This window comes from Pimephales promelas, chromosome 24 (genome assembly GCF_988280905.1).
Source record: "Pimephales promelas chromosome 24, fPimPro1.hap1.1, whole genome shotgun sequence".
In the NCBI taxonomy this organism is placed as follows: Eukaryota; Metazoa; Chordata; class Actinopteri; order Cypriniformes; family Leuciscidae; genus Pimephales; species Pimephales promelas.
Window position 1 is genome coordinate 4,743,659 of NC_142792.1, and position 15,430 is coordinate 4,759,088.

The following is a 15,430-nucleotide window of genomic DNA, read 5'->3' on the forward strand; positions in this document are numbered from 1 at the left end:
CTCACCGCGCTGCGGCTCCCCTCGCGCTCCTCCTCCTCTCCATTGTATCCGCGTCAAAACGAAGGGGGTGCGGAGAAGTGCGACAGAAGGAGGGAGGGTTAAGTTGTGCCATCGGAGCGCAGAGGTGTTGGTTCATATCGACAGAACCGGCAGAGACATAGGGGGGGAGAGAGTTTGGACTATATATCACCACCACCACAGATGCACTTGTGTCTTTTCTTCTTTCGTTTTAACTTCCATCCATGTTGCTTATATCCATTAGACGCCGACATCCACTTTCGTTGCGTTTTATGAAGCGGAGTTTGAAAAGAACATTCTCAACAGATGTCAGACTCCGTTAGTGCCTCGGGTCATCTAGGTGTTTTACGCACAGCTGGTGTTTAAAACTGAGCTGGGGCGAGATTGAGGGGATTCAGAGGGACTGCACTTCAAGACTTTATTTTTTAGTCACTATAGGAAGCAGTTCCTCCAAGTGGATTACTATCATTTCCTAAATGTTTCCCCAGAGGAGGCTCTTCGCATTTCCATTTCTTGGCCGAGGAAGGATGGATGTGAGAATGAACCCAGGACACCTACTTCTGGCAGTGACCCTCATCGTCTGCAACTCACAGCTGCTGGTGGTCGCCAACTCATGGTGGTAAGATCAGCTTGTAATCGCAAACTATTCTAAGTTGCAAATTGTATGTTTCTAAAGAACACCATATGAAGTTGTGTGTGTGGAGGATGAAACAATGCATACGAAAACTATTCACTGAGAACAAATGTGGAGGCTTTGTCACAATATTTACCTTGGGCAACAAATGGTCAAACTGTTTGTAAATAAGGGCATTCGTGTCCAGAGGACAACAGGTTTTTCAAACAGTTTTCAACTTGATAATAAGTTCCATAGGCACCATTTACGCTGTGCAATCCTTAACTCACTAACACAAAATCGAATTTGCTTGAAATTAAATTGGTTCATAATTATTTAAATGAGTTTACAGTCTGACGTCTATCTATAAAAAAGTCAACTGGCAGCACAAGAACAAAGCTTACTGCTATCTCACCTTGCATTCTCCAAAAAACCCCACAAAAAACACATGCAGTCCAGATTCCAGAATAGTGTGTCCTAATGAAATTTGACACTATTTTGTGTCATGTATGCTGCAGGTTAGTTGTGCATATTTGATGGTCGGTGCATTGGTCTTACTTTCTCAGGTCATTAGCCATGAACCCCATCCAGAGACCGGAGATGTACATCATTGGAGCACAGCCTCTGTGCAGCCAGCTGACAGGCCTGTCTCAGGGTCAGAAGAAGCTCTGCCAGCTCTATCAGGACCATATGGTTTATATTGGAGAGGGGGCGAAGACGGGCATCAAGGAGTGTCAGTATCAGTTCAGGCAAAGGCGATGGAACTGCAGCACGGTGGACAACACTTCAGTGTTCGGCCGCGTCATGCAGATAGGTGAGTCGATGTGATGATGATGATGCTTAAAATCCACATGCAATTTGATCAAATGCACAATAATAAAGCATGCCGCTTTGAAAATCCCTCTGATGACATTTGAGCCCACCGTGTACTCTTGAGTTACAATGTCTTCAAGGAAGTTCATGTATTTTGTTTAGAGTTGTCAGCTACAAATAAAAGTTCAAGTGGCTGGTGTAAATCACATGACCAGTTGTTTTGCCCCTGAAAGATGATAAAAGGAATACATTCAACATGTAAAAATAAGTGTACATTTGGTATATTGTTTAAAGGGGGGATTGTTCATGTTTGTAAAGTCATCATGTAAAAATATAAGTGGTTATAAGATATAATTTTCAATGACTTGATGGCTAGGCGTATTGCTATTTTAAATGAAAAAATTATATGGAAATATGCATATTATTTGATTATCATAAACTAATATTAATTTATGGTAGCCTAATTTATTGTGTACTTTTTAATTAGCAGCTGAACAATGTTGTTCCACTGGTTTTAATTATGAAAAGAGTTGGAATAAGTGAAACTGTGATTATAAACCATATTTGTAATATATACAGGTATGTGTGTCTGTGTATAGCCTATTCTTCCTTACCACTTATTCTAACTCTTACTTTTTGTTAAACGTTTTTGAAAAGTGTATAGTTTTGAATATTGTTATAGAGATAGCTTAAAAATGTAATCTGCTAATGTAGGATCGCTCTCAGCATGACTCGAACCGCTCCCCGTGGGATTTACGCATTGATCTCTTGGCATCACTTTTTTATGATTTTCATATAAAATTGCTTTTTATTTAAATGGAAGCTCTATATTATTTTATGCATGCATGTTTAGATGTGTAGATATATTTTATACGGCATATTTAAATGAAGAAAGTTGCTCTAGATATTTCTTCTAGTATGTATGTAGCAGTGTGTACTTGAATGCGCGTGTCGTTCTCTCACAGAAGACAGCGTTCGTTGCCTCAATTGAGTGAGTGTTAGTTCCGCTCATCAGTGAAACAAGGTGTAAGACGCGACATGCCCCCCCCCCCCCTCTCGTGTCCCCCAAATAGCACGGGACTTATTTGCAGTCAATCGCGAGGTTTATATTGAGGTGTTAGTCGGGCCATTGTCCAGAGTCGCTTTTGAAATGCAATGACACCATGACACAGAGTCGGGATATCCGGGACTCTATTTGAAGTCCGGGCACCAAAGGCCAATAAAAGTGGCCCTCCAAATTCAATAGGCGCATCGTTGGAATGCAGGTTCACACCCGTTTACACGCGACGCTTTGTGAATAGGCTATCTGAGCATGTGTACCGTATTTTTACATGATTTTAAAATATTGCAATTCTTTCCTCTGTATTTATATATTGCAAATCTATCTATCTATCTATCTATCTATCTATCTATCTATCTATCTATCTATCTATCTATCTATCTATCTATCTATCTATCTATCTATCTATCTATCTATCTATCTATCTATCTATCTATCTATCTAAGTTTAGCCCTAAAATGTATGAATTTATAGGCCTAGGCCTACATACACTAAAATCGGAGTTGGTGCTCTAAAACCCTCACAAAATCAAGTAAATTATTGTATAACAATTTATTGTTAAAGTCCCTTAATCCCTAACATTTTAAGCTAGCCTATATGCTCCTGTGCTACATTTATTTTTACATTTTTTATAATGCATAGAACGGTTACTTTTGGTCAGTCTAGTCAGGGTCAAGTTGACTTTTATTGAGGCATTGAGGAAGGCCGGATCATTAAAAAGGAATTCTCAGGGCCTGCAGTTTAAAACCGTTTTGTGTGACAAATTTCCTCTTGTAATTATGGTGTCGCTTAGCATTGAAACAAACTGCTTATCTCTAAATATGGTTGTACTAGCACTTTTTAACATGTTTAAACAGCTTTTAAACGTTAAACGCTATTAACTGTATTGCCTGTGCTGTTGAGGTATGTGAAATCTGCATTCCAGATGGCTTATTAGATGAGGGGAAAAATCAGGTAACACATGCACAACAGATGCGAAAAAGAGCACAAATTTTTATAAACCTAGCGCCTCTTTGGCAGGAAAACTTTGCGGGTTATCATATGCCTCATGTACCAAAACGGGAAAATCAGTCAGTCCTCTTTTTGCTTATGTTTTAATATAGCCTACTTTAATTGAGATATATATAAATATATCAATGGAATAATGAATCAGTGCTGTCCATGTACATGCACACATTTCTGATAATCTTATCTCTCACTGCAGGGCTTACCAAAAAGATTGTTACCATCTGTGGGGTTCTGGAAATGAGTTGTTTTACTCTCTGCCTTACTTCCTAAGTGAATAATCAAGAAAAAAAAAGGAGACTGAAGAGTTGTGGATGATTTAACAAAGCGATTTCCAGCCCATGGAATGTCGTCCATGTCCTAATTATGTGTTTTTCTGTGCTTGTCTTCTGCAGGCAGCAGAGAAACGGCTTTTACTTACGCCATCAGCGCAGCGGGTGTCGTGAACGCGGTGAGTCGGGCGTGCCGCGAGGGCGAGCTCTCCACCTGTGGCTGCAGCCGAGCGGCTCGTCCCAAGGACCTCCCGAGAGACTGGCTATGGGGCGGATGCGGGGACAACGTCAACTACGGCTACCGTTTCGCCCGGGAGTTTGTGGACGCCCGCGAGCGTGAGAAGAACTACCCTCGAGGATCGGTCGAGAATGCACGCACGCTTATGAATCTGCAGAACAATGAAGCTGGGAGAATGGTGAGGAAATGAACACACACATAGATGATTGACCTATTGATCAGTGTCCCGTACTGTGGTCGTTAAATCCACCATGATCCACCTTATTTCATTTAGAGCAAGAGTCTACAGTGCATTGGTTTGGTTAAGGTGTGTTTCTTTAACGCGTAGCGAATGAATCAAGGCTGTTGCAACCTCTATTGTGATATTGAGAAACAAGAGACCTGTTGTACACTTGAATGGATAAACACGGCTTTAAATATGTTTGTGCGTGAATAAACCAAAGCCAGCCCTTATGTCTCCTGCAGATCACCACAAACACAATAACAAACACGGTTACTTCATCCTCCCTCTGTTGTTGAGTGAATGTGTTTACTTTGCTAAAATTTGGGACCACAATTGTCTTTAGAAGTTAGCTAAATCTAGCTAAAGTCTTCCTTTGGAGATGTCCTCAAAGGTAAAAATGTAAAGGGGGATTAGTGTGTGGTCTACAGTAATTATATGTATCTTTTAGGGATGTGCAATAACATATTTTCAAAACTGACTAGCCAATGTCAGCTAATTCATCTTCAGGAAGGTCTGTATAGTTAAGATTTACAACTGTCCTGCAAGTTTTTGCTGGCGAAATCCAGTCAGTTCAATAGGAATCCATGCAATTGGGAATTTAGCTGGAGGGCGGCAGATTTCGGTTGACCAACAGACAGGTTCATGTTTTGAAAGTGGTTGAGTTGTGCTTCATACATTTCTCCAATGTCCCCGCTAATTTAGGCTGGTTTGGATTCACCTGGCACTGATTGGACTTGTTACAGGGGGGTGTTTGTTTACATGAGACTAAATCAGCTAGACACAAATGCAGGGGTCTGCATGCACGTTTTTATTTCCTGGAATATCTTGAAACGGGTATTCTTGTGGCAGGACACTCAGGAAAGCATGAGAAACAATGCTAAGACATTCAGTTTTAATTCGATGAATTTAAAGACGTAAAGAGTTCCTGTTGTTAGAGCATGGCATTTACCTGACTTGTCAGATCAGATAATTAGTCATTAAAGTAGTAGTTCACTTTTCAAAAAACTTTTGCTGATAATTTACTCACCCCGATGTCATCCAAGATGTCCATGTCATTCTTTCTTCAGTCGAAAAGAAATCAATTTTTCTCCATATAATGCACTTCATTGGGAACCAAACGGTTCAAGGTCCAAAAGGCACTTTCATTACAAACTGCAAACTGTTCAAAGGGTTTAGTTTAAACAAGGTTAAACGATTCCAGACAATGAATAAGGGTCTTATCAAGCGAAACGGTCGCTCATTTAATAAATAAATAACAAAGTTTAAGTTTTATAAGCTCAAATGCTCGCCTTGCTCTGTTCTGTGACTCTCCTGTTCGAACTCGTTCATCAAAATGGACAAATATTTTTTACCGAGTCATTTGGTTCATTTAGCGAAAGAAACGGACGAATTGACTCGGAAAAAGATTTGTTCATTTTAATGAGCGAGTTCGAACAGGAGAGTCACGAACGTGCATCACAGAACAGAGCAAGGCGAGCATTTGAGCTTATAAAAGTTAAACTTTGTTATTTTTTTTTTTTAAATGGGTGATCGTTTCTCTTGATAAGACCCTTATTCATCGTCTGGAATCGTTTAAAGCCCTTTGAACAGTTTGCGGTTTTTACTGAAACTGTCTTTTGGACCTTTAACCGTTTGGTTCCCACTGAAAAATCCTGGAATGTTTTCAATCAAAAACTTTAATTTCTTTTCGACTGAAGAAAGAAAGACATGGACATCTTGGGTGACATGGGGGTGAGTAGATTATCAGCAAAAGTTTTTTGAAAAGTGAACTACTCCTTTAAGACTTTAGCTTTATATAAAAATAACAGTGGTCTGCACGGCGTCTTTATTAGGTTATAGACTAGGAAGAGAGCCGATTTAATGAAAGTGACCAAATGGCGCCTGTGCTAGGCCAGCGCCCATAGAGTCTGCTGGGGGTCAAGAGGTCAAAGCACCTCCGATCCCCGGGACCACTAAAGCGTCCCATGTTACTCATATGCTCTTACTCTAGTGTCCCATTCAGCACGTAGCTCAGATTCCCATCCAATCTCCCTTTTATTCATTTAATGGAGTAGTCGATGCCAGAACAAATAGTTTTTTTTTTTTTATAAGGTGATGTGTGGCAAATTTGTTTAGTCAGGAACGCTCTGACACTGCACATTTTCTTGTTGAATGGCTTCTTGCTGTTTTATAGAACAGCTATATGGTGGAATGATTATTGGAACGTATCCAACTATGCGAGTGTGTGTGTGTGTGTGTGTCTGGCTCCGGCAAACTGTGGCCCCCCTGCCACGTTCAGGTGGGCATAAAACCGGAGCGGGAGAACGCACTGCAGAATGTCACCACATCCTGCCAAAACACACCATCAAACTGGAATGCGTTCCTCCGTCCCCTCGCGAGTCCCACGCTTTGTCATACCACACCCCGATCCCATCCTCTTTCCACTTAGTTATTTGAGTGCTTTTAAAACGAAGCGGCCCCATAAAAAGTCCATTTGCCTGCCGATGTGGGTGCTTGCCGTGCGCAGAGCTCCGCCACAGATGTTTGTCTTAGGGAAGATGAGTGTATTTAAGGTGTTTACAGAAGAGAGGGCCTCTTTTCTGGAGTTATGGCACATCTGAGATCCCTGGCTCTTCTCCTGGAGGTTCCCTGAGGTGAGGAGGTCAAGGTCTGGACATGTTCTGTACGTGCATGCTGGGGAGATTATATCTTTCGGGTGACGCCGAGTAACTACTCAACCACCCTCGACTTGGTCCTTGTTGAGTTATTGGCACCTGCTTTTTTGGCGGAGGTGGATTTGATGGTGTGGTGTGACCCCCGATACTCCTCGCTGGCCTGTTTGCTGGAGATTTGTCTTGCTTGGAAAGGCTTGGTCTTGGTGGGCTTTTGTGGAGGTGACAGAAGCGTATCGGATGCCCCTCGGAGTGGATAAGAACGGTTTAGTGAAAGATGGTGCGTGTGGTTCCGGTGCTGTGGGTCACAAAGGCTCGTGACCCAGACTGTACAGAGAGAGGAGGCCTCCACCCTCCATAAAGATCACCTGCTTCTGTGTGTCTTTCATTAGAAATCAACTGCAGCGGAGACAAACACACACACACCTTAATCTAAAGCACTTTATTACTCACTCACACACACACACGCACACATGTAGGCGTAACGTATTTTAATACATCGCTAAGGCTTTCTGTCTCACTCAATTTATCTGCATTACTAATGTTTGAAGGCTTTTGTATTCAGAGACACGCATATTTACTTAGCTATTTAAATGAGGACGTACCATATACTTTCTCGTTTTTATCTACTCTGGGAAATGGGAATTCCTTCAAGACTGTTTTCAAAAGCTGTCATCTAGGAAAATTAAGTAAGCAAAATAATCAACTAGCAACAGCAAACACCATTTTGATAAATAACTAAGCTAAAGACTATAAAAATGAATGAATGAACATTAAAAAGTTAAAGGAAAATATAAAATAAAATAAAAATAGTTTTCACTAATATTTTAATAGTTTTGTGTGTATGTGTATTATACTTTACTATACTTTACTGTTATTCTAAAATGCAAAACAGTAATAATAAAGAATCAAAAATAATTAATAACGAATGAACATTAAAAAGTTCAAGTAAAATAGATAATAAAATAAAAATAGTTTTCACTAATATTTTAATAGTTTTGTGTGTGTGTGAATTATACTTTACTATTATTCTAAAATGTAAAACAGTAATAATAAAGAATAAAAATTAATTAATAACGAATGAACATTAAAAGGTTCAAGTAAAATAGAAAATAAAATAAAAAATAATTTTCACTAATATTTTAATAGTTTTGTGTGTGTGTGTGTGTGTGAATTATACTTTACTGTTATTCTAGATGTAAAACAATAATACTAAAGAATAAAAAATAATTAATAACGAATGAACATTAAAAAGTTCAAGTAAAATAGAAAAAAAAAAATAGTTTTCACTAATATTTTAATAGTTGTGTGTGTGTGTGTGTGTGTGTGTGTGTGTGTGTGTGTGTGTGTGTGTGTGTGTGTGTGTGTGTGTGTGTGTGTGTGTGTGTGTGTGTGTGTGTGAATTATACTTTACTATTATTCTGTATTTTTTTACGTTTTAATTAAAAAATAAACAGATTAAATTGTAATTTATAAATGTTTGTGGGGGTGTGTATATATGATAAAAACTAAATGAATCATTTTCTACTACTAAGAATGCCCCAATCTAATGTTTTGCCAGAAATAGTCCCCAGTTTTGTCCCCAACATGGAGCTGATTAAAAGAAATAAATACACACATATATACAGATGCTTTAAAAGTCTCACATTGTTGTAGCCTTGAAAACTGCTCCATTTTCTTAGCATAGCTCAGAGAGATGTGTATTTGTTTACTTCAGACTCTTTTCCCCGTCCTCTTATCTCCACTCCTCCTTGCTCCGCCCCGACCCCGCCCAGCAGTGACCCTGACCCGTCTGAGCGCGCTCCATTGTGCACAGCACCGCATGCGTGTCCTTTCCACGCACCGATGAGCCTGTCTATCCATCACACCTTGGTCACTTGGGCCAAAAAGAGAAAAAAGAGAGACAGAGAATGAAAAGGAGGGGCGCGAAAAGGAGATAGATGAAAGTGAGGACGAATAAAGGAGAGAAATGGCAGCCTTTATGTGAACACAGTTTCAGTTGGGCGCACATGTTGCATAGAAATGCTCAAAAACCCTTTTGTGTGAGATCATTTAGATGAGGTGGCGGAACTGCAGCTTGACACGCAAGATGGTAAATAGCCGAGAATGGCTTGCGTGATGTGGGGCGCTGCTGTGTGGGAAAGTGTGTGTGTGTGTGTTGTTTCTGGATTGCAGACAGGTATGCAGGTTGGGCCGGTGATGACAGAGACTTGAAAGGTGTTGGAACTCCCCTTAATGTCTGTGTGCGAGCAGGTAAAAGGAAGGGGGCTTAAACAGCTGCCACCGGAGGGGGGTTGAAGAGTCGGGGCAGCACATCCTCAAAGACGACCGTTAAATGTTCTCACGTGAGGTGTTAAAGGGAGGAGCACTGCCGGCTCTTAAATGACAGAGAAACAGAAAGAGAAATGCCTTTAATGTTCCCTCGTTCAGGACACTAAACAGACACAAAAGACACAGCAAACAAGACACGTCACATACCGAGGCGGAAACAACCACGCTGCTGGCCACCCAACCTTGATTGAGGCCAGACGTGGAAAGGAGATTGCTCTCATTACTTGTTTTTGTGTTTGACGGCCAAACGTGACGCACTTGTATGAAACGTGTTTGGGACGGGTGGTTAATGAAAAGTAATAGTCTGTTAATGTTACATGTTAAATAATTAAAAAGGACAGGGAATAACAGCCGTTGGTTTAGTGGGACAATATGTCGAGCGTTTCTTTATTGATTCAGCTGGGGGTTTCATTGAATTTAATCAGCAGGAAGTCTGTTGTCAGTGGACGCGGGGCTCTCTGTGTGTTCTAGAACAGAATGACTATTCATCACATTGTTCTCCAAACGCTCTCGCTGCGGCTCTCTGTTTGTAAAGGGACCGTAAACTCAAAGGCCTCTGGAGGCCCCATTAACTTCAAACAGGCTGGTGCACTGAACTCATTGGGCCTCTAGAGGGAGCTGTTGTTCCACCAGGGTTTACTTAGCCGCGTATTATAGAACTATGAGCTGTGTACCCTAATGACTTCGTAAAAAAATAAATAAATAAAGAATAAAAAAGTCCAAGAATAGCATGCTGTGTGTTTGCTAGTAATTGCATAGCTATTATTCACAGTTTTTAAGCATTTAGCTAAATGCATTTAGTTCCACTGACCTAAAAACATTTTATTTTATTATTTTAATTTGTACTTTTATTGTTTTAACATAATGTTTAAAATATTTTATTGTTTTAATACTTTTTATACTTTTTATTTTTTTTACAAAATATTATTTATTATTATTATTATTCCACACATTCTCTCATTATTTTCCCCCTATTAAATAAAAAACAATATATGAAAAATAAATAATTAAAATTGTATTAATAGCTGGTAATTATACCATTTTTATACCATTATTTAAATTCCATTTTTATACCATTACATTTAACATTTTATTGTTTTAATACTTTTTATACTGTTTATTTTTTATATACATTTTTTTACAAAATAGTATTTATTATTATTATTCCACACATTCTCTCATTTTTTCCCCCTATCTTTTCATATTATTTTTTTATTAAAAAAAACAATATATGAAAAATAAATAATTAAAATTGTATTAATAGCTGGTAATTATACCATTTTTATACCATTATTTAAATTCCATTTTTATACCATTACATTTAACATTTTATTGTTTTAATACTTTTTATACTGTTTATTTTTTATATACATTTTTTTTTACAAAATAGTATTTATTATTATTATTCCACACATTCTCACATTATTTCCCCCTATCTTTTCATATAATTTTTTTATTAAATAAAAAAAATATATAACGAATGAATAAATAAAATTGTATTATTATCTGGTTATACCATTTTTATACCATTAATTATACAGGAAACTTAAAGACAGACATACTGTAAATCCGTAAACACTTAGTGGGATAAGTTATGGCATGCATGGCAAAGTATTATCGATTAGTCTGTATTTTCAACCCATTTTATTCAAATTTTTATTTTTACCTAGCTGACCAGTTTGAAAAACAAGTTATTCCTATTCCTTTAGTGCTCGTATGTACAGTAGATGTCATGAGTCTGATGATGATGTATAAGCGCATATCTTGACTTGGAAAGTTTTGGTGCTAGAGATGATAAGTTTGGTTTATTCTTTTTTTCAAGTTACATTGTCATATTCTCACAACAGTTCTAATTCTTTCTCCACTCACAGGCAGTGTACAATCTGGCCAACGTCGCATGCAAGTGTCACGGAGTCTCCGGCTCATGCAGTCTGAAAACCTGTTGGCTCCAGCTGGCCGACTTCCGTCGCGTGGGAGAGTTCCTGAAGGAGAAGTACGACAGCGCCGCCGCCATGCGCATCAGCCGACGGGGCAAGCTGGAGCTGGTCAACAACCGCTTCAACCCCCCGACGAGCGAGGACCTGGTCTACACTGACCCCAGCCCGGACTACTGCCTGCGAAACGAGACCACCGGCTCGCTGGGCACCCAGGGCCGTCTGTGCAACAAGACCTCGGAGGGCATGGACGGCTGCGAGCTCATGTGCTGCGGTCGCGGCTACGACCAGTTCAAGACCTACAAACACGAGCGTTGCCACTGCAAGTTCCACTGGTGCTGCTACGTCAAGTGCAAACGCTGCACGTCGCTCGTGGACCAGTTCGTGTGCAAGTAGCACCCTAGGGAACGGGACAGACGCCCTGGAGAGGCACTGAGCAATTAGCGGGAGAAGAACGGGACCCTTAACGGACCCAGAGGGGGAACTTAGAGATAATGAAATGTAAAATGATATATTAAATAGCAACAAATTAAAGTATATAAGTAAGTGTACGTGTGCCGTTGATAGTAATTTAATGACCTTTTCTGACTCAAGAGTCAAAAGTTGGACGTCATTGATGACAAGGAGGCACCGGTGTGATGCATTCTGACTCGAGCTGTTGTTCTCTCCGCCTTCGAGTTCAGAGAGGCACGTAGTCTTTGCTTGTTCTTAAAGGAAGAGCCTACAAACTCTTTAGAGACTCTAGAGGGATCAAGAAAAGATGCAGAAAGAGGACGGAGAACAACAGGGCACATTCGATTCGCCCCTGATTCTTGAGCGCACCTCCACAAACACACTCCACCTTGCCCATATTAGAGCTCTTAAGAACCTTGAGTCAGAAAAAGGCGGAATTATTGGACATTGTGTTCCATGATGTCATAATAATCTTTGAGATATGACAAGAACAGAACGCTGCCTGTTACCGTTACCCTTCACGCAAGCATTTCCTAATAAGAAACCTGGAGAGACGTGTGAAAGATAAAAAACCAGGACTGAACTCTTTTGCCTGGATCGGAGCTTCAAGCAACACATGCACACGCAAAACTCCCCTTTATTCTTAAAAACCGCTGTCGTATCCTTCTTAAAGGCTTTCAAAAGCCCGTTTGATGCATTTCAGGGTCTTCTGTACGTCATATCTGGGAGTTCCCGAGAATATTGTGTTTGTTCTGTCACTGTCTTTGTCATTGTTGGTTGAAACGGTTCAAAGCCTCACAGTAATGAATGTGTGTGTGGTAACTGCAAATAGGAAGAAAAAAAAATCAAGGCTACATAAGGACTGCAAAAACTATTATTGTAACCAAATACTAGTGGTTCAGATTATATTTTATTAATTGCTTCTCATTTTATACATCATATGTATTGTTCTGATTATTATTTTTTGATAAAGAAGCTTTTTACTGGGGATTTATATGCTAGCAGAGACGATATTACTGGCCACTGGATGGAACGGGTGATCATAGCCGACTCTCTGTCTGTCAGGCCGTGGAACATGACAATGAGATCTTTTGTTTTGGAGGAAAACCACACTTGTAAATAACAGTCAGTCATATATGCAAATAACACTTACAATCTCTTTGACACGTCACTCCACAGTTTTTTTGCTGCCCTGTGATCTTATTCTTGTTGTGTGTATTCCCCCTCATTCAAACCAGTAATATTAAAAATATGAATAGTGATTATTATTACCTACTTAGCTGCTTTATTTCTGTTTTGCTCGCTGTGTTCCTTCTGTTTGCTTTGATGCATACATTTTATAACCAGGGTGTATTGCATAAAGCAGGGGTTTCTAATTCACACACCTCCCCGCTCTGCACACACTCTTAGAAGAAAAGGTTCTATCTATCAGCGCTACGTATTTTGGAACTCCTAAAAGGTTCTATACAGAAGCCTTTTTAAGGGTTCAATAATAAGAACCCTTTAGGGTTCTTTGTAACCAGGAAAAAAGTTCTATATGGAACCTTTTGGGTTCATTCATTATCATTTGTTTTGTCCTTTCCGGATAAAATATTTCATATTATTGACAAACAGCAAGACCCTAAAATGTATTTATGAATGCATGTGAATGATCATTATTCAAATTTCAAGATATAGGGGTTAGAAAATGTATATATTTATAGCATTTTATGTAGTTTAGCAATATCACACAAAGAGTGCCATTTCAGTTTTTCTCCTCCAAAAATCAGCATTAAAATGTGATATTAAGTTACTACAACAGTTTAATAAATAATAATTTAATTACAACTACAAAATGTTGCAGAATAATGTAATATATGAATGAATAAAAGAACCTTTGTGCCAAAAGGGTTCTTTCTTGTCATTATAGAACCTTTTTTAGCATAAAAGGTTATTTGGAGTTGAGTAAAGAACCCTATGTTTCATATACCCCATTGAACCCTTTTTTTCTAAGAGTGCAGTTTGTATGTCTCTTTTATCTGACACACCTGATTCAGGTAAGCTCCATGAACCGGGTGCGTTCCAATTGACGGTCCCTTTGCAGTGTTCACTGCGCCCTATCCCCAAGCACGGGCTGTCTGACAAAATGCATTCATTTGCAACACCCTGCAATGAAATCAAACACAGACAATACACAAGTAGGCATATTAGAGGAGTTTAAGGTTTTATGGCACAATGTTCTTCTGTAAATAAATGTAATATAAATTCCAACATTTTCATTTAATGTAGCCTACGTCTAATACAACTGGATAAAAATGTATTATAAATTTCACTTAATTTAATGTCAAATTCAAAATCCCTAAACTGAATGAGACATTTGTTGTGAACATTAATATGATAATAAATGTAATTTGGATCATTTAAATAATAAATGTCGTATTTAACCCTTAATCATAATAGTTGACTTGTAACTGTTGTGTCTCACGCGTGATCTTGACAAACACACCTGCTTCGGTTTGAAATCTCCCTTAAGTTGGTGACATAAGCTTTTAAGTGCACTTCGTAGCACACCTAGGGTGGAACCCACCTCTGAACTGAGGGTATCAGATAATAGAGACATACAAAATGTGCTGAAAAGGGATAAAGTATTTAGTCATAAAAATGATGCGTATATTTATTCTACTGATATGGACTACATCAATCATTTTTGGTACTTTATCTGTGTTGTATAAGCTAAAATAGGCCTATATAAAGCAACCTTTACACTCACTCCAATATTCTTCATAAGGCATGCAGGAACCACAAAATAATGGATGTCAAAGTTGCTCAACTGTGTTTTTGGAGAATTATTGGGTGGGGTGGCACTTGCTTTTCTTTAAACTAACCAAACACAAACATCTCAATTCAGATTTCAGTTCCTTGCCTCACCCTCTTTTACACCGGTCTGGATTAGTTTCACTGCTGTTGATGAGTGCAGTTCCCACCGCATGATTAGTAGATCAGTTCTCTTGTTTTGTTATGCAATTAGTAGACAGATACTGGCACACACTACATGTGAACCATGTGCAGGTTGGGAGAGTTTCCAGTGACTTTGGCCCAATATCAGGAACAATAAGTATTGACAGGTGGGGATCTGTCTGCATGGCATGCCCTCATCTAACATCTGTTTTGCAATTAGGGGAGTTTTTTTTTTCTCCTTTTTTTGGATGGCTATCAGTTTCATTTCATATTGAGCTGGAGCGCACAGGCCTATGTTCCACTTGTCTGGGATCTCATTGGGTTTGTGTGGTCAAAGGACAAACCATGACCTGAGCTGTTTACACTGGAAATTCTCCAGAAAGCTCATGTAGGTCAAAACACCACAGGAAACTTATAACCACAGCCCGAGACCACTCTTGAAAATAAAGCTTAAAGTTTGCATTTTATATATACACACACTACCATTCTGAAGATTTCGATCTGTAAGATTTTTAAAAGAAAAAATTAAAAGACGCCTCTTCTGCTTACTGCATTTCTTTGATTCATCAACATTATACACTACCGCTCAAGGGTTTGGGGTCAATATAATTTTTTTTTTTTTTAGAAATTAATACTTTTATTCATAAAGGATGCATTAAATTAATCAAAAGTGACAGTAAAGACATTTATAATGCTACACAATCTTTCTATTTCAGATAAATGATGTTCTTTTGAACTTTGTTAATCGAAAAATCCTGGAAAAAAATGTACACAGCTGCTTTCAACATTCAGTAAGGGTAAAATCTTTCCGTGGCAGGGACAGCTGCCACCGAGACCTGTCACTCCACCCGTCACCGCTAGTGGCAGCTGTCACTCGACCTG

General features: G+C 39.0%; 1 protein-coding gene across 2 annotated transcripts in view; it reads left to right on the forward strand.

The window, feature by feature from the left end:
• Nucleotides 1-12,882, forward strand: part of wnt5b (wingless-type MMTV integration site family, member 5b) — a 90,669-nt gene extending 77,787 nt beyond the window's left edge. The window contains exons 2-5 of one of the 2 annotated variants that reach the window (XM_039667776.2): nt 507-637; nt 1,198-1,445; nt 3,905-4,197; nt 11,096-12,882. In XM_039667776.2, coding sequence (XP_039523710.2) covers nt 546-637; nt 1,198-1,445; nt 3,905-4,197; nt 11,096-11,554 — 1,092 coding nt within the window. In that variant the 5' untranslated portion in view covers nt 507-545 and the 3' untranslated portion in view covers nt 11,555-12,882. Of the gene's footprint in view, nt 1-40; nt 638-1,197; nt 1,446-3,904; nt 4,198-11,095 lie in introns of those variants that run through there. The other variant, XM_039667775.2, reaches the window with a different exon arrangement.
• The last annotated feature ends 2,548 nt before the right edge of the window (nt 12,883-15,430 follow it).